Source organism: Ahaetulla prasina, chromosome 1 (assembly GCF_028640845.1).
Source record: "Ahaetulla prasina isolate Xishuangbanna chromosome 1, ASM2864084v1, whole genome shotgun sequence".
Classification (NCBI taxonomy): Eukaryota; Metazoa; Chordata; class Lepidosauria; order Squamata; family Colubridae; genus Ahaetulla; species Ahaetulla prasina.
The window spans coordinates 362,100,608-362,119,301 of record NC_080539.1 but is presented as its reverse complement, the minus strand read 5'-3'; the positions used below and the strand labels follow the sequence as shown (position 1 = coordinate 362,119,301).

At 46.4% G+C, this 18,694-nt stretch overlaps 1 protein-coding gene across 3 annotated transcripts in view; it reads right to left on the bottom strand.

The window, feature by feature from the left end:
- Positions 1-18,694, bottom strand: part of NFIC (nuclear factor I C) — a 316,258-nt gene that overhangs the window by 188,118 nt on the left and 109,446 nt on the right. The window contains exon 2 of one of the 3 annotated variants that reach the window (XM_058163357.1): positions 3,797-3,876. In XM_058163357.1, the coding sequence (XP_058019340.1) occupies positions 3,797-3,826 (30 nt within the window). In that variant the 5' untranslated portion in view covers positions 3,827-3,876. Of the gene's footprint in view, positions 1-3,796; positions 3,990-9,985; positions 10,700-18,694 lie in introns of those variants that run through there. The other 2 variants (XM_058163358.1, XM_058163356.1) reach the window with 2 other exon arrangements.

Below are 18,694 nucleotides of genomic sequence, written 5' to 3'. Positions count from 1 at the left end.
CTTAGAGGAGGCTATAAAGCAGGGGTCTCCAACCTTGGCAACTTTAAGACTTGTGGACTTCAACTCCCAGAATCCCTCAGCCAGCAAAGCTGGCTAAGGAATTCTGGGAGTTGGAGTCCACAAGTCTTAAAGTTGCCAAGGTTGGAGACCCCTGCCATAAAGCACTGTGAAATAGTATATGTCTAAGTGCTATTGCTATTGGGGAAGCCAGAATCTACCACCACCATCCCCTATCTTAGAAGACTCTTGTGGGCCAGTCCTTCTTTGTTAGCCTAGCTTACCACAGAGGGTGGCTTTTGGAGGGAATAACAAGATCAGGATGTATTCTGGATTGATTGATGAATCAGATGTACATAGCTATCCATGTCCCCCAAAGAGGAATCTGGGCAATGCACAATAAATAAAACAGCCAACATAAAACAGATCAAAATCTAAAAGCTACAGTAACGTAACAAACATGCCACCTTGTTTGAATTCCAGACAGAAGCATAATTCAGAGACCAAGAACTGCATGGCCTTAAGAGACCCCATTCTGTATCTCAGCAGAGCACACCTCTGAGATACAAAGGACTACATTTCAGAGAATGCACTCAATTTGTTCTGCGGCCCTCTCCAAATTCCATTCTTTCTGTTTATCGGAATATTTTTTTACGGGATGCAATCATGCTAGATGAAGGATTAACTACTGTACACATTGTCTAATGGGAGAAAGTTTAAATGTAAACTCCGCGTTATAGCAACCGCTTTCCTTAGTTCAATAAAGAACTTTTAATAAAATAGGTCTTTTCAGCCAAAAACAGCACCTGTATCACACAGCTGGATTGGGCTAGCTGAAACATGGTTAGCCCTTGCATTTGATATCGGCGGATTACAGTCCTTCGCTTTTTTTTCCTTTTGCTTTCTTTTCAAAATATTGGCCTTCCTTACAGAAAAAGAATTTTTCAGGCAGAAGTTTAAAAAGTCAAAATGGCAGCCAGAACCGTGAGAATCAAAACTCTTTTTTTTTAATGTGCTCGCAGGACTTTTAATTGCCAACTCCAGCTTTGTTTGAGCATACTTTCTATACACCTCTGTTTTACAGTCTGATTTAAAATAAATAAACAAATAGATCTCATGAATTTGCCTACAGTAATGTCATTTGTTTTCCAGTTCAGGCCCTTTCTCAATGAAGGGCTAACTTTAAGGAAATACATTGTTATTTTTAAAAAGGCCTTCCGTATTCATTCAGAAAATTACAGTGCTTCCTCAGGGTGACCGTGGAAAGTAAAATTGCAAAAAGGAACCGTTCAGAATTCAAAAGTTTTACATTTCAGCTGAGCTTTGAAACTGGACCGAGCATTCATTGAGTTTCGCCAAATAATTCTGCTTCTCTGCCTCTCTCAATCACTCAAGCTGGAGGCGACTGGGGTATGCCAAGAGTTTGGAAAGGCCCCCATCCTTTTGAAATGGCCTAAATGCAGCCTTTCCCAATGTAAAAAAGAAAATAAAAATCGCAATTGTAATCAGCTCCATTTGCTTCCCACTTCCAGCCTTTAGCCTGCCCAGAACTAAGGAGCTGACATGCCTGTATTTTGGGGAGATTCCTGTATTTTGGGGAGAGGTTTATATAGAATGCACTTTTCATGTGCAGTAAGAAAGGAGTTACACTGGGACGAGGAGAGAGTCTTGGTGTTCAATAATTAAATAAAATATCAGGAATCGATAAGAGCGAGAGAAAGAACAGCCTGCCACGCTCCAGGGGACATAACTATAGAAAGTCCAGAGTGAGGCTGTGCCAAGTCAAAATGCGCCTGCTCAAATATTTGACCCACCACATCAGGCACGCCTGCTACAAAACTTACAACAGGGAAAAGAAGAAAACCCACAGAATGAGGGAAGGAACTGCAATGCCAAACCAAGGCAGAGGTGCAAGGTGCCCTAAGTGGCACATGGGAGCTGTAGTCCCCAAATCACAGCAAAACAAAGGCCACCAATGGGAAAATATGCTCCAGGCCGTGTACTGGCTTGCTCTCCACAATGAAAGCAGACCCAATCTGCAGTAGAATTCATGGCTTAGCTACGTCCATGAGCGTTAATACATTTTATTTGCTATTAATTCAAAATGCAAAGGACAGCATCTAAGCCAGGACATGGTACGTTTTGTGTGCATTTTACAGAATATATTTGCCTGAAACTTTTCCACAAGCAACAAACGCTCCGGATTCATAGTTTAGCAAATCCGCCTGACAACTTTCTCATAAAACATACCCAGCATGAGGTATGAATATTTTAAGGCATGAAGGAGCAGCACAGTTGTAGCAAATAACTACGCGCACACGCACACACACTTGGGATTGAACACACACTCTTCCCTCCCATCTGGCTACACACTAGCACCATTTTTCACACATGCATCCCCGACATTTTTACACACGTACACACTGAAAGAGCATGCAAGAGAGACCCATATGCTCAACAGCTCCAAGAAACCTTCTCACTCTGGCAGCTGCACTCCACAGCTGCACACATTTTTACACACCTTTTCTAGTGTGGGCACATTTCCCCCCCCCCCACGTCTTTGCTTTCCTGAATGCTGGATGGTATTTATACGTAGATGTAGGTATAGGGCCTACAATGCAAAATCCCTGGGTGCATTCTTAGATCCAAACCCCAAGAGACTGAAAACCCATTCCCACATGTCCCGGGCAGGGGCAGTCACCTGTTCTAAGGTATCTAAAAACACACGGTTTTGCACGCTTGTTTTTAACCTTGGATTTTCACAGTCCTAAAGCAATCTCTATTCACCTACCACTTCCTAAATCTCTCTAGACTCAGGTTGCAGAAAAGGGGTTGAAAGGGGGCCAAAAAAAAAAAAAAAAGTCCACCCGTTCCTGTTTAACCATCTGTCTGGCTCAAACGGCTGGTAGACCCACAGGGGGATTCCCACGTGCACCTGGAACAGAAAAGAGCCACCAAAGCCAAAAACCTGCTTCCTTCCAAACCTTCCACCAAGTTGTCAGCGTGGGACCTGGAGAGTTAAGATCGCCCCCCCACACACACACACAGAGAGAAAGACTTTTATGTTCATCAAAGACCATCCTGAACCCTCAACCCAGAACGACCCTTCTGCCCCCCCTTCTGCCCCCCCACCCCGCCACATTCGGCGGGCAAAGACCAGTCCGCGCGCGCGAATGCCGTGGAGAAGAAAAAAAAATAACTGTTTCGGAGTACAAGCGAGGAGGCGCACCCGGGGGGGGGGGAGAGGAAGGCGGGTGGGAAGGAAGCTGGCAAGCGAAGAACAGAAAGTAATTAGCAAGGATTAAAACGACCTGCCGGAAAAAGGGAAAAAAAAAAAAAGATCTGACGGCTAGTGCAGGCTGCACCGGAGGGGCTGCAGAACACAACGCCAGCCCTGTCCTTCCTTCCCCAGTCTCCCCGCACACAACACACACACACCCGCCGACAGTTATGCACGCACACACTTTTTGCAATTGGCAGAACTACGCTTTCTTTCTTTCTTTCTTTTTTTAAAATTCATTGCTGGCGGGGGGGGGTGTGGGGAGAAAAGGGAGAGCAGCGGGTACGTCAACCGAGCCACCTCGCGACCACGCAGGCAATCTGGGTGACAAAACTGCAGGGAGAAAGCAGGAAAAAGCCGAGGAGAAAGCAAAAAGAGTGAGACCGAAGCGGCGGCAGGGCAGGCAAGCAAGCAGGAAGGAAGGAAGGGAGGAAGGAAGGAAGGAAGGAAGGAGAAGAAGGAAGGGGGGGTACGAAGGAGAATGTTCTTTTTGGAGGGGTGAGAAAGCTTTTTAATTACCTGGGCGAGGCAGAGGGGTGAAGAATACATCTCCGAGCTTTAGCGGAACCAACGGTGGTGGTGGAGGAGGAGGAGGAGGAAGAGGATGGCGATGATGAGGGGGGGGGAGGTTTGAAAAAGCAGATCCAAGCGCAAAAGTTACTGAGTCATTTCGGCGGCGGCTGGAACAGTTTTCTTGACTCCCTCCCTCTCTCTCTCTTCTCTCTCACTCTCTCTTTCCCTGGCGATGGATCGGTGCGGGGGAGGAAGGAGGAGACGGCGAGGGAGGGAGGGAGGGAGGGAGCAGAGGGTGGGACCAAAGGGGGGGGGGAAGAGAGAAATGCATTTAAGAGGAGCGGATTTAAAAGAGCGGGTGGGGGGGTTATAAAAATAAATCAATTAAGGGCGCGCGAATCGCATGAAACCGCCGGAAGAATTACGCGCAGGCATCTGTGTAGAGACGCAAAGAGAAGAAGAAGTCATAATTTGAAAATTCTTTGAATTTCGGCGCAAGCGGGTCGGGACTGGGAAGGAGGGAGGGAGGGAACACAGCGAATGACACGAAGCCGTGGAAGTGTGACCCGGTCGGTGTCCCGCGGAAGAGTTGGCAGAGACTTAGTCCCGAAGAAGCGCGCGGATACGGCCGCAAGTTTTCAAAATGGGGGTGGTGGAGAAGCCATTAAAAAAAAAACCAAATGGAATAACACTTGATTGCTCCGACAACCTCCACGAAAAAGAAGGATCCTCTTCCGAAGAGATCCGTCGGATCCGGAAGGCATATTGTTGTATCTCAATTGTTTTATTATTACTACTACTACTACTCAACTAAGAGTTGAGGGACGCGAGAGACAGAGGACTGAGACTCTCTCCCCAAACTCTTTTTTTAAAGCGGCTGGAAATAGCCCTTAACAAGTTGGAAATCGCAGGACAAAAATAAGCCTCTCTTTTAAAAGTTTTCCTAGGAAGCCCGGGAGAAGGGTGGGAGAAGCGGCAATCAAAGGCCTATAAGGGAATTTGATATAAAACAGCAGAGTTTAAAGGAGGAGAGATAAAGCTTAAGGCGGTTCGGCTCCTACAGTACACTTGCGAGACAGCCCAAGGCTGACCTCTTTTTCCGAGGGGGGGGCGGCGCAGGAAGACTACTTGCGCTTTACTTCCGAGTAAGCATGTACAGACTCGAGGAGATGAGAATTTGGAGGCAAACCGACTAAAGTTTTCCTTGAAAAAAGTAAAAAAAAAAAATCCCGAGTGAAAGGTTAGGAAGAAGAAAGTGGACTTTTAGAAGCAACCTGTCTAGAGGCAGAAAGAGATCAGGAGGGAAAAAGTGAAAGGAAAGGCAAAAGGAGAGCAAAAACGCGATCTGAGGACGGATTTGATCCCCCCCCCGTAAAATCAATTCGAGTTCTCCTTTTTTGCCTACGAGGTGGGGGCGACTTCATCTCCTATAAGGTAGGAGAAGCTAATACAAAATTTTAAGATATCAGCAGCATGAAACTTTCACATAAGTTTTTCTGCAAGCAAGTAAGACAGGCAGACAAGGCTCTAATTTAGAGAAATACTTTTTCCCCATTTTATTTTTTGCAAGAACCACCATCCACCACCATCTCCATTTGGGAGATAAAATATGTAGTTTTTAAAAAGGGGTACAGGCTTGCTCCCTTTTAACATGTCAGTGTCACCCACCGACCTCAAGGCAGGAATGTTAAAACTTCAAGTCCTGGTTTCTGCTTCCCCTTTGCCAAGGGAATTACTGTACAGCTCTATCTCCTGTCTGCCTGATGCGGGGAAATCAATTTAAAAATCGTGTCCACAATAATAATAAGGTCCTGCCTCTCTGGACATGTATTAAGAAGGCTAAGGGTAGTGGGGAGAGAACTGTGAAGTTTTTCCAGCCACCTTAAGCAACTTTATTCACCAGTCCCCCTGAATTCGGTGGGAAATGCACAGCACAGTGCGCAGTATTTATGGAATTTAGGAAAACAGGTTAAAAAAAAAGAGCAAGTTGAATCAATCACTACTCAGCAACTGGAGGTGGAAAAGTGTGAGTGAGTGAGTATGAGTGTGGGGTAGTATTAAAATAAAAACAGAGCCAACACGTGTTTTTTTCTCCAATACTTTCCAACTTCCAATCTTGGAACAGGTTTCGGCTGTCACTGCTCCAAAATATGGTTTGAAAAAGCAATCTTAATGTAGATCTCCAGACGCTGGAATTCTTAGCTCTGGGAAATCTAGCCCCCTCCTTGATATTCGAAGTTTGTGGCTAGATAATGAGGTTTCTATGCCTCCCACTTCCAAAACGCAGCCAGGCCGTAGCGCCAGGCAGTGGAATGAATGGAGAGGGAGGCCGAGAATTTCTTCCCTTCTCAAATCCCCTTTTCCTCCAATTATTCAGCCCTCCCCACATTGGAAAGGGAGGAAGTAAGTTAGCCACCCTATCTGGGAGCAACTCCGGTCAACTAGCGGCCTGGGGGGTTGGGGTACGTTACACTTACTAGGCGGCCCACCCGAAGAAAATGCCAATGGTTCCTAACTTCGGAAGCGCAGCCCTCCAGGCTATTTTTCCGACACAGCACCAGTTTGTCCACAAAGGTAGGATCAAGATAGAGAAGCGAACCAAAGGAAACTAGGGGAATAAGAAGGGGCACCTCTAGAACAGGGGCGGCGGGATGGGTAGCAGAAGAAAAAATAAATGTTTCACTGGCAAAGCTGCCAGTTACGCGTCAAAAGCCGCAACTCCTCTACCGCAATTAGGCAGGCGCTTCATGGCAAAGCAGCTCAAATTTATTGACGGTCTAAAGTTTTAAGAAGTCCTGTTATTAACGCCGCTGGAGATTTCCCCGCCCCCCCCCCCGCCACCCAAAAAAAAGGAACTTTAAAAATGAGGTCACCATGAAGACTAGGAAGTTGTCGGCTTGGAGAGATCACCCGCTATCCAGCCATCCACCCACCCACCCACGCGCACCTAGACAAAGCAAATCACACGCAAAGGTCTATGGAGTCCCTCGAGGCTCTTTAATCTGGAATTAAGGCCACTAAAAGCAAATGGGATTTACTTTTGAGCTGGGAGAGCCGGGAGCACGCTCTTTAACACGGAAAATGTGCCCGCGCAAATCGCACATGGACTTATTTAGCATCTTGGAGGATTTAAATAGAAAGTGAATCTGGGAGGAAGGGGGGGAGGAATAATCATAAATAATTTTTACTTTTTTTTTTGAACAGTTGACTGAGTAATAAATAAGTCAGTAAATAAATGACAGTTGCGCCCAAGGCTATCAGGGAGATAATTGGTGGCTTTTGAAAAAAACGGGCCCTCTCTCATCCAAGCCATTTAGAAAGGACCTTCTGCCCACCTAACCAAAATGGCATGAGATAAAAGAACAGGAGAGCAGATTCGAAATTATTTGGGAATTAAGGATTGGCCTAATGACCTCAAGAGGAAGCGGTTGCCTAGGTCTTGGTTTCTATCTTGGTAAGGGGTGGGTATTCTCCCACGACAAAAAGAGAGAGAGAAAAAAAACCGTGAGAGACATCCCGCATGCAGAAACTCGACAAGGCACAGTTGGGGCTTCCAGACGTTCTTTCTACCAGTTAATCTTCCGAGTAGGCCAGAAGCTCTTTTGTCACAAGGTACTCGAGGCAAGATATTTAGGAGACCAGAAGCACCTTCCCCGGAACCACAGGCACTAAATTGTGCAGGGCTCTCTAGCTAAAGCGAGAGTCCACATTTGTAATCAGAAGTCTGAACTTGGGCCATGGCCGACCCCAACAGGCCGAACTCTTCCAGCCAATTCACCTTTTACAGAATTTGTCTTTTGTGGTTCTTGGCAGGTTTCCTTCTCGGTACTTTCTTGATCTACCGGCATAGCCACGCTTGGAAGACGCAATCTCTGCGGTGCCTTAGTGGGGTCCTGACTTGTCCCGTTAGTACATCTTTTTCTTTCTTTCTTTCTTTCTTTCTTTCTTTCTCTCTCTCTCTCTCTCTCTCTCTCTCTCTCTCTCTCTCTCTCTCTCTGCTGGGATGTCCTTGAAATTTTTACTCCCACCTGGCCGAGCCCCCCCCTCCAGAAAAGCTCATTCCACTCTTTGGATAAAAAAAAACCAGAAATTCCGTCTCTCCTGGTTGACAGGTATTTTCACTCAGTTTGTGTCAAGGTTACATGAAAGCGCCGTCGCTCCTGCCGCCCCGGCAAAGTCGGAGGGAAATTGTACCATAACTGACGAGTCAGAAAGGGAGGGGGGGAGGTAGGGGTGTATGTGTGTGTGTTAACAAAAGCAGCCTGCCTCTGGTTTAAATGAGGCCAAGAGAGGCCGCGCAGAGGATCTGAGGCGCACCCCGAGGCGCAAATTGCGGGCCCAAGAAAGCAGAACTTTTCTCTTGAAGTTACGCGTCGGGATGTTCAGACGAACCCGGACACTGCGTCAGGATCCTCACTTCTCTGGAGCCAGATTCTCTCCTCCTAAAAACCCCTAGAGCAAGATTCCTCGCGCAAAAGGAGAAGGGCCAATTCCTGAGCTATTCATATTTATTTGGAGGTAACTCCCAGTGACTGTACTCCGGATTGACTCCCCCTCTTTCTCCAAGGCGGAGAAGATCTACGCGGCTAACTGGAAACAATCTCGGCCGAGAGAAAGAGAGAAAAGGCGGCCGGCGATCCTTCACTCAAGAAAAGACTGACATTAGGTCTTCTTACACCAGCCCGTCAATTCACCGCCCCTTCCTTTCCTCAATCATCTTTAGCCTTTCCAATGGGAGATCCCGAACACCCTTTACCCGGGAGAAAGCGCCACTGACTTTCACTTCGGAGTTTTGGGGATTACCCCGAGCCTCCTTTTTTTTGCACGGGGGTGGGGGAAGAGACACAGAGAGAGTCCGGCGGGCGAAATTCGTCCACCAGAGGAAAAGCCAGGAGATCCGTGCAAGGAAACGCCATCCTGTTTTGCTTTGACGCAGCAGAAGTCAGCCTCAGCTTGCTATGCGCGGAGGCTCCGGTCTTAAAGCCTGCAGCTGGGGAAGGACCGGCGGACGCGGGACCCGCAACGCGCACAATAAACCCCTCCCCAACATTAAGGCTGGGGTGGTGAGGCAGCTTCCCCAACGGGTATCTGTATACATGGGGATGAATTCTACCCCCCCTCCCCTCTCTCGTCCAGCCGGTGCTCCGCAGCGGCACCTCGCAGCTTCTGCTGACGAGGCGGCCTGCCTCCTCCTGCCGCAGGGCCCAGCTCGCTTCGCCCGCGAGACAAGCGAATTTTGACGCGCAAAAGGGCTGGGGCACTGCGAGGCGGGGCCGGGTGCGGCGGGAGAGCAGCTCTTGGAGAGGGAGTTCCTGCTCGGCCTTTCCTGGGCTGGGCTGGGCGGGGAAGGCCGGGGGGTGGCGGAGAGGGCTGGAGGTTCATCTAGCGCAAGAGAGGCCGGAGGGAAAGGCAGCCGCCGGAGCAGCCTTGGCGTTGCACAGCCGCGGTGGCTCTCCCTCCCCGCTGGGCGTCATTTTCAAGTTCAGCTCGGCTGGCTCGCCCGCCCTCCTTCTCCTCCTCCGCCCCCCTCGCCAGAGCGGCCATTTTCCGCTACCTCGAGCCTGGGCTAAGCCTGGCTGCTGCCGAGAGCGAGCGAGCGTGTGCCATACTTTCGCCCCTCGCCTCCCGCCTCCTGCACAGATCTTACGCATTTCCCCCCCCCTCCCCAATTCCATGCGTAAAAGCGCACCGGAGAGAGGAGAGCTATCCAGACACTCTGCAGACGCAGCTCGCCTTGAGTCTCCGCTTCTCTCTTCCTCCTCCCCCCCATCTCTCGTTTCACTAACATCCCCCCCCCCCGCGAATTAAACTGTGACACTTGCGGCAACCGGGAGTGAGGTGGGGGTGGGACGGGGAGAGGCAGGGGTCTTCTTCCCCTAGAGGGGGTAAAAGGGTTAAGAAGTGCACCGAATCGCCGGCGCACTCTTGCAACGGAGGGGTGGGTCCCCCACTTAATCAGAACCCATCACCCCCCCTCACCCTACGGGCGGTACAACAACCCCCCCCCATACACATACACCCGCTTTACATATCTCCGTTCTTTCTGTCTTGTTTCGCTCCCGGCTAAACTCCCCTCTCTTTGCCCCGATCCACCTGCCGCGGACTTTTCTTCCTCCGCCCTCCAAGAAAGCCCATAAACTTCTCTGGGCCCCCGCCAAGCAAAGCCCAAAGATTGGAAAGTGAGGCGAAACTTACCATCACCCAAACGAAATTGGTCAGGGCGGAGGAGCGGATTGATGCCAACGGAAGCGAAGCTGGGGGCAAGGAAGAGTGGGCGCTTTTTTTTTTTAAGGTCCCACTAAGTTTTTTTTTCTTTTTTCTTTTTTTTTTTTAAAAAATATATATTTTATGGAAGTCGAAGGGGGTCAAAATAGTGCAATCTTCCGTCCTTTCAGCGTTTGATCATCTCTCGGGCGCTTTCATCAGCGGGGTTGGCATCTTAAGGGGGAGGCAGGCAGGCAGGCAGGCTCGTGTTTTGGTCCCAGCTGGCGCCGTCCCCCGATGCAAAAAAGGGGCTAAGGAGGGGTGGGGGGTGATGAGGATGTCCTTTTTCTGCAGCCCCCACCCTCTTTGATCTTCAGTTGGGGTTAGTTGGTGGATCAGTTCGAGGATTAAATTCTTCCCGGGTTGGAGAAGGCTTGGTGGATGCTTGTAACTCTAGAGAAACGCACATTCGGAGGTCTTAATACGGAAGAGGTGGTAGCTGGGGAAACGGGGCAAGAGAGTAGTGATGGGGAGGGGGGGAGAGTGAGAGAGGGAGAAGAGAGAAAGAGACACCTCACTTTTCCTGGGACGCCCCACCCTCACCGGCGAGGGAGAGGGAAGTGGCCAAAAAAAAATATTTTAAAAAAAAATCTCTTCTTTCGCTGCCCGGTGCAGAAGCTGCTTATCAAGGCAAGAGATGATGAGGGTTTGATCGGCAGGAGAGGGAAGCACCACAATCTCTTTTTTCCCCTTTGCAAAGAGAATACCGGGGGGGGGAGGAAGCGGGGGGGTAGAGGACACCCTCACATCTCCCCCCTCCCGCTCCGGACTAGCACGGCTCCCGCGGCACCCATGACCGACCTCTCCCGCTCTCTTCCTCCCCGCCCTCCCCAAGTCGCTAGTCTCCGCCCCTTTCTCCTCCTCCTTAACCGGGGGGGGGGGTTGGGGGGAGGCTGTGAATTACTAGGCGCCGGGGTAGCGCTAGCATTGCGAGGAGAGGAGCGAAGTGGTCTGGTTAGCGAACCTCCCCTGCCGCCTTCTGTTGGCTCGCAAAGGTGATCCAAGGATGGGGCTTGTAGGGGGGCGGGGGAGAGAGAAAGGATGCCTTCCCCCCCCCCACTCCGAAGATCTAAACCGGGGATGGTACCCAGGCCTTATGATCAAAGGAGCGGGAGGGGGAAAGGAGGAAGAGAGAGGGAGAAAGATAACGCCTCCCGGTTGGAAAATTCTGTGCACCCGCTCTTTCCATTCGATTGAAATTACATTTTGTTTCAAAAAGAATAGGATTAGCGGGTTTGGAGGATGCTATAGCCCCCCTTCCCTCTCCCCAGCTACGCCACTGCAGGAGATATCTGCAGGAGATGACCCCTGGGGGACCAAAGGAGAGCACAGCTGTGGAAGCAATTAGGGGAAGATTTGGGTGGGGGGAGGCAAAGGAATCCACTGGGTCTCATTCAGCAGGATAAGCCAGAGAGGCTGCAAGGATGCCCCCTTCCTATTTGAAATAAGTGACATTATTTTGTTCTTATAAGCACATCCTTTCTCAAGACAGAAAGAGTAAGCCTCCTGCTGAACAGGCAGTCCTCGACTTAACAACCATTTGTTTAGTGACCGTTTGAAATTTTAACGGCACTGGAAAAAGTGAGTTAACAACCGTTTTTCACACTTGCGGCCATCACGGCAATCCCGTGGTCACATGATCAAAATTCAGATTCCTGACAACTGAGTCACGTTTATAAAAGTTGCGGTGTTCCCCGGGAGAAATGTGCGATCCCCTTTTTGCGACCTCCTGACAAGGAAAGTCAATGGGGAAGGCAGATTCATTTAACAATCACGTTACTAACCAAACAACTGCAATGATTCACTTAACAGCTGGGGCAAGAAAGGTTGTAAAATTGGGCAAAAACTCACTTAACAACTGTCTCACTTAGCAACAGAAAATTTGGACTCAATTTGGCCATAAGTTGAGGACTACCTGTACAAAGTATAGGCTCTTAACTCTTTCCTGAGTTGTCTGAAAAATCTCCATTCTCTACACTGGGGTGTTGGGGTGTGTGTGAACTCTGGTTTTACCAATAGTCGCTGAACATGTTTACAGCACACAGCCTCACTCATAATTTGACCCCTAACCTCTGAACCGGTATTAATAATGTGAAATAATACTGCAGCCATGCTGCAACTAGAGAGAAAGTGAGTTTCATTCAACGTTTTATGAAAACACGCCTCTCATTCTAGTCTCTTTTTCTTTGAATGAGTAACTTACGGTGGACAATTTCATGCATGGGGCTTTAGAAACGTGGAAGGGAGATATCTGTGTGTTGGCAGGGAACAGGAAAATAGTGTCTCTATTATGGGGAATAATGCGGTATGACTGAGTTGCTTTTATGTTGGGCTAAGGACTTACAAGAAAGGCATGATTTAGATACTAAGTTAAATAGGAATGTGTGTGGTCAGGAGGACAGATCTACTAAAGTTCAGCAGTGACAAAATATTTATGCTTTAATCCACCCATTCCTTCAGAGAATTGATATGCTGTTTTCGGACCCAAAGAGGTATATTGCAATATATAATTGAGAGAGCAGAGGGAACTGCTGGGATCATATATAATCAGTGGTGAAATGCAAATTTTTTTACTACCTGTTCTGTGGGCATGGCTTGGTGGGCATGGTGTAGCTTGGTGGGCGTGGCAGGGGAAGAATACTGCAAAATCCCCATTCCGTCCCCACTCCTGGGGGAAGGATATTGAAAAATCTCCATTCCCACCCCACTCTGGGGCCAGCCAGAGGTAGTATTTGCCAGTTCTCCAAACTACTCAAAATTTCCGCTACCGGTTCTCCAGAACTTGTCAGAACATGCTGGATTTCACCCCTGTATATAATGTTTACAAATCGGGCCTGTTACAATCCTCTAAGTCATTGCTTCTCAACCTTGGCAACTTAAAGACATGTGGATTTCAACTGCCAGAATTCGCCAGCCAGCATGCTGGGAATTGAAGTTCAGACATTTTTAAGTTGTCACGGTTGAGATACGCTGCTCTAAGTCACATTGTGATAAGGTTAGTGTGTGTCCCTAATGCAGGGGCGTCAAAAGGCAGGCCGGATGCAGCCCAGAGGGTGCTTAGATCTGGCCGACCCTGGATACAGTGAAGGACTGGTCCATGATGCCTCTGCCAGGAAAAACGTGCTCATGAGCTCCGTTTCCAGCTGCAGCAGCCTCCTGCAACCCTCTGCCAGCTAAAACACTTGGGGCTGCCATAGGCGCTCCCAACATGAGTGACACGCCCACTCTGCGCACACACACACACACACACACGGTCAAACACAACCCTCATGCGGCCCTCAATGAAATCGAGTTTGACACCCCCTGCCCTAATGAGTAGTATAACCAGAGGATAACTAAACAGAAAGCCATCACTACCTTCAATAACCATAGCTTGTTTTAATCTCCAAACCACAGTTTCCCATATTGCCGAAATTTGGATTAATAGTGATTTATGTTTTAAGTCAAAGAGGTGCATGACCTGAATCCAATTAGATTCAAAGGTATTCGGAAGATCAATTCTATTTGATATGGACATCTGAATTAAATTGGCTCATTCATCTGAATCAGATCCAGTTTCAAGCCATCCAAATGTCCATATGCAGAAACTGTCTTGGCTGATCAAATCCATTGAAGTGCATTTCATTCTGATTGGTGAATCAAGTCAATCCCTCCGTTCAATTTGTGGAATTGCTAGTAGGGAAGAGAACATTTACTCAGTGGTATCAAGCAGTCCTCTTGGAAAACAATGCAGAAATTACTGCAAAAAAATAATAATAGTACAAAGCAGAATTTTCTCTTTGGGTCCTGACAGCTCATATACACAAATACATATATGCAATCATTACTGAGAATTCTAGGAGGAAGTTGACACACATCTCGTAGTGTAGGTATGTGTGTGTATGTGGAAAACTAGACAAAAAATGTTTAGATTTTACCCATGTAGACAGTAGCTGATCTGGGTCAGACTACTGTCTACAGGTGGTCCTTAACTTACACCCATTCATTTAGTGACCTTTTGAAGTTACAACAGCACTGAAAAGTGACTTACAGTTATTTCTCACACTTACGACCATTGCAGCAGCCCTATGGTCATGTGATCAAAATTCAGACGCTTGGCAACTGACTCATATTTATGACGATTGCAGTGTCCTGGGTGATCCCTTTTGCGACCTTCTGACAGGCAAAGTCAACAGGGAAGCCAGATTCACTTAACAACCATGTTACTAGCTTAGCTGCAGTGATTCACATAACAACGGTGTCAAGAAAGGTTGCCAAATGGGGCAAAGCCCACTTAACAATTCTCGTTTAGCAATAGAAGTTTGGGGCTCAATTGTGGTCGTAAGTCAAGAACTACCTAAACCAAAACAATCTGGAACTGAACACACTCAAAACCGTAGAAATGGTGGTAGACTTTAGGAAAAACCCTTCCATACTTCCACCTCTCACAATACTTGACAACACAGTATCAACAGTAGAAACCTTCAAATTTCTGGGTTCTATCATATCGCAAGATCTCAAATGGACAGCTAACATCAAAAACATCATTAAAAAAGGACAACAAAGAATGTTCTTTCTGCGCCAACTCAGTAAGCTCAAACTGCCCAAGGAGCTGCTGATCCAATTCTACAGAGGAATTATTGAGTCTGTCATTTGCACCTCTATAACTGTCTGGTTCGGTTCTGCAACCCAACAAGAAAAACACAGACTTCAGAGGATAATTAGAACTGCAGAAAAAATAATTGCTACCAACTTGCCTTCCATTGAGGACCTGTATACTGCACGAATCAAGAAGAGGGCCGTGAAAATATTTGCAGATCCCTCGCATCCTGGACATAAACTGTATCAACTCCTACCCTCAAACGACGCTATAGAGCACTGCACACCAGAACAACTAGACACAAGAACAGTTTTTTCCCGAAGGCCATCACTCTGCTAAACAAATAATTCCCTCAACACTGTCAGACTATTTACTGAATCTGCACTACTATTAATCGTTTCATAGTTCCCATCACCAATCTCTTTCCACTTATGACTGTATGACTATAACTTGTTGCTGGCAATCCTTATGATTTATATTGATATATTGATCATCAATTGTGTTGTAAATGTTGTACCTTGATGAACGTATCTTTTCTTTTATGTACACTGAGAGCATATGCACCAAGACAAATTCCTTGTGTGTCCAATCACACTTGGCCAATAAAAAATTCTATTCTATTCTATTCTATTCTATTCTATTCTATTCTATTCTATTCTATTCTATTCTATTCTATTCTATTCTTCTATAACAACAACAGGAAGTGCTGCCCAGCCCTAAAATGCAAAAGTGACTTGGTACTGGACAGGGAAGACTTGGGGGCTGGACTAGAAGACCTTCAAGGTCCCTTCCAACTCTGTTATTCTGTTCTGTGATTGCTTGTGCTGCAGAAAGGGAATATGTTCTTTACCATGGATAACACTAAGCAAGGTTTCCATATTGTATGGAAGCCTGCCCATAATTTATATTCTATATGGCATCTGCTTTCAGATCACACCCTTTAAGAAGGAGTCAGAGGAACATGGACGGGTTTAAAAAAATAAAAGCAAAATCAGGAGACCGGAAACTAAGCCTTGCAAAGGCAGATGGAGGGAACTGGGAGATTGTGTTAGTATGGTTGCCAGCTTGTGGGATTCAGTCTCCAAACCGTGCTTGCTCTAGGATAATCCTTGTGCTCCTGCATTTCCGAAGCACTGCTTTTTAAAATACTTCTTTGTTATTTGGACTTACATTTATTTTTATGCAAGGAAAGAGGAACGGGTATTCAAAGGTATGGTCAAAAAAGTCAAAATGCACCACATAGGTAAAATGGGGAGCATTTCAGTTAGATTGCAATAAATGTTACCTTGACTTTTTTGACCATATCTTGTAAACAAGGAAGGAAGGAAGGAAAGAAGGAAGGAAAGCTGAGAGGGTATGATAGCTTTGGTGAGATATCTGAAAATATGTCTCAGAGAGAAAGCCCAAGTTCTATCATGCCAAAGTATCTGATACATAATATCTGGTACATAGATTTAAGTAACATGAAGGTGGGTTTTGATTGAATAATACATCCGCAGGGTACCAGATTATACAAGGTTTGGCCTATATAGCATTTCTGCCCTGTGCCCAGAACATTTCAGTATCTGTAGGTTGCACCATTGTATTAATTAATGCAAAATTAGAGTTAGTGTCTTACTTTAAGGGGAGGGAGGAGGAAATATAAAATTAGAACTATTTGGCTTCCTGTCTATTACTAACCTACCCTTTAATTATTTGCAGCAATGAATCATCCCTAGAAAAGGACAAGAAGTTATACCTAAAATGGGAGCAATGATGTCAAAGTTTTGCTGAACAAATCAGGAGGAAAATCTGGAAATATGAAAAACTCACACTTTCCGATTTTCATCAGATCAGGAGTTCTACAAGACAAGTAGTATTTGACTTATAACCATTCATTTAATGGTTGAGTCTTTAGATTCAATCTTTAGAAAGAGTGCAGAGGAGAACAACAAAATGATTAGGGGTCTGGAGGCTAAAACATAGAAGAACGGTTGCAGAAACTAGGTATGGCTGGAAAAGAAGGACCGGGGTGACATGATAGCGGTATTCCAATATTTGAACGGCTGTCACAAAGAGGACGGGGTCAACCTATTCTCCAAAGCCCCGGAAACCCAGACAAGAAACAATGGATGGAAACTGATCAAGGAGAGATTCAACCTAGAAATAAAGAGAAATTTTCTGATGGTGAAAGCAATCAACCAATGGAACACCTTAGCTTCAGAAGCTGTGGGTGCCCCATCACTGGAGGCTTTCAGGAAGAGACTGGACTGCCATCTATCAGAAATGGTGTAGGGTCTCCTGCTTGAGCAAGGAGTTGGACTAGATGACCTCCAATGTCCCTTCCAGCTCTGTTATTCTGATTGTTTGAAGTTACATTGACTCTGAAAAAAAATGACTTACAACTGATCCTCACATTTATGACTGTTGCAGCATGGTCACGTGATCAATATTTTGGCAACTGCCCCGTATATATGATGTTTGCAGCATCCTGCGGTCGTGTGATTGCCATTTGCGACCTTTCCAGCTGGTTTCCGACAAGCAAAGTCAAGGGGAGGAAGTCAGATTTGCTTAACAACCACATGATTTACTTAACAAGTGCAGGGATTGACTTAACAGCCATGGTAAAAAAGGTCATAAAATCAGATGTGACTCACTTAACAACTACTTTGCTTAGCAGCGGAAATTCTGGTCTCAATTGCGGCCGTACGTCGAGGACTACCTGAATACAGATTTTTTTTTTTTAAAAAAAACCTAACTGACATGTCCCTGCAACATGTTTGCAGGGTAGCGATATGTTGATAGCATTCTCCATCTCACACTGCGGGCAGAGCCCTCCAGACACCTGCAGTGAGAGCACAGACACCTGCAGGGTCTTTGCATGGTCCTTGGCCCTGGATTCTCCGTGAGTCAAAATCCCCATAGAGTTGAGCTCAGGCTTGTACAAGTTAAACATCTGTGCAAACTCTCCCTTAGGACAGACATTTGTGCTGCACAAGTGAAATCCAGAAGATGGGGCCATTTAGATCAGATTATGTTCAGGCAGAGCTGTTTGATGTCGTTACACTCCAGGCTCACAATTAGCATTAAAACCTTTAAATATGCCCCAACAAGAGCAATATATCTCCTTCCCATCCACTCCCACACATCCTACTTGTTCACCTCCTAAAGAAATCTAAAAAATAATTATGAGGAATACTTTTAGAAAAAATAAGAGTTTGGGGCTTTGTTATCCTAACTTCCCAAATTAAAAATAAGAACCTTTGAGAGTTAGGAGTCAACCCTCTGTTTCTAGGATATAGGAATTATTTATAAAGTGATTTCATTGTTGTTGTTGTTTTGTGGGGTGCCTGCTAAGTGATTGCCAGTATGGACTCACCATCTACATTAGCACCCCTAGGACAAAAAAAAGGGGGGTGGGGACAGATTTTCTTTACATTCCTTTGTTCTGTGTAATGGGAAATTTGAAAGGTTCTCAGCAGGGGTGAAATATAAAATTTGTTACTACCGGCTCTGTGGGCATGGCTTGGTGAGGGGGGTAATGTGACTGGGTGAGCGTGGCTAACTTTTTTTTTTACTTTTAAAAGCATTTTTTCTACAAACCTCTTTGGCCGAAGAGATTGTAAAAAAATGCTTTTAGAAGCCTCTGATGATCAGGCAACTCAGCTGGGATCTCCAGAGGAGTCTTTTAAAAGCATTTTTTCTACAACCTCTTCGGCCAAAGAGGTTGTAGAAAAAATGCTTTTAAAAGGCTCTGATGATCCCAGCTGAGCCACGCGATCATCAGAGGCTTTTTTTTTTTACTTTTAAAAGCATTTTTTTTAGCCGAAGAAAAATGCTTTTAAAAGTTAAAAAAAAAAACCTCTGATAATCGCGCAGCTCAGCTGGGCATGGGGTGTGGGAGGGATTTTTGCTACCAGTTCTCCGAACCACCCGCTGCCATCGCTACCGGATTGGACGATCTGGTCCGAACCGGGAGCATTTGACCCCTGGTTCTCAGTTCCATTGGAACACAGCATATTTGCTTGTTTATGTATTTAATAGATGTATATGATTATCCAATTCACACACAATTGGAAAGA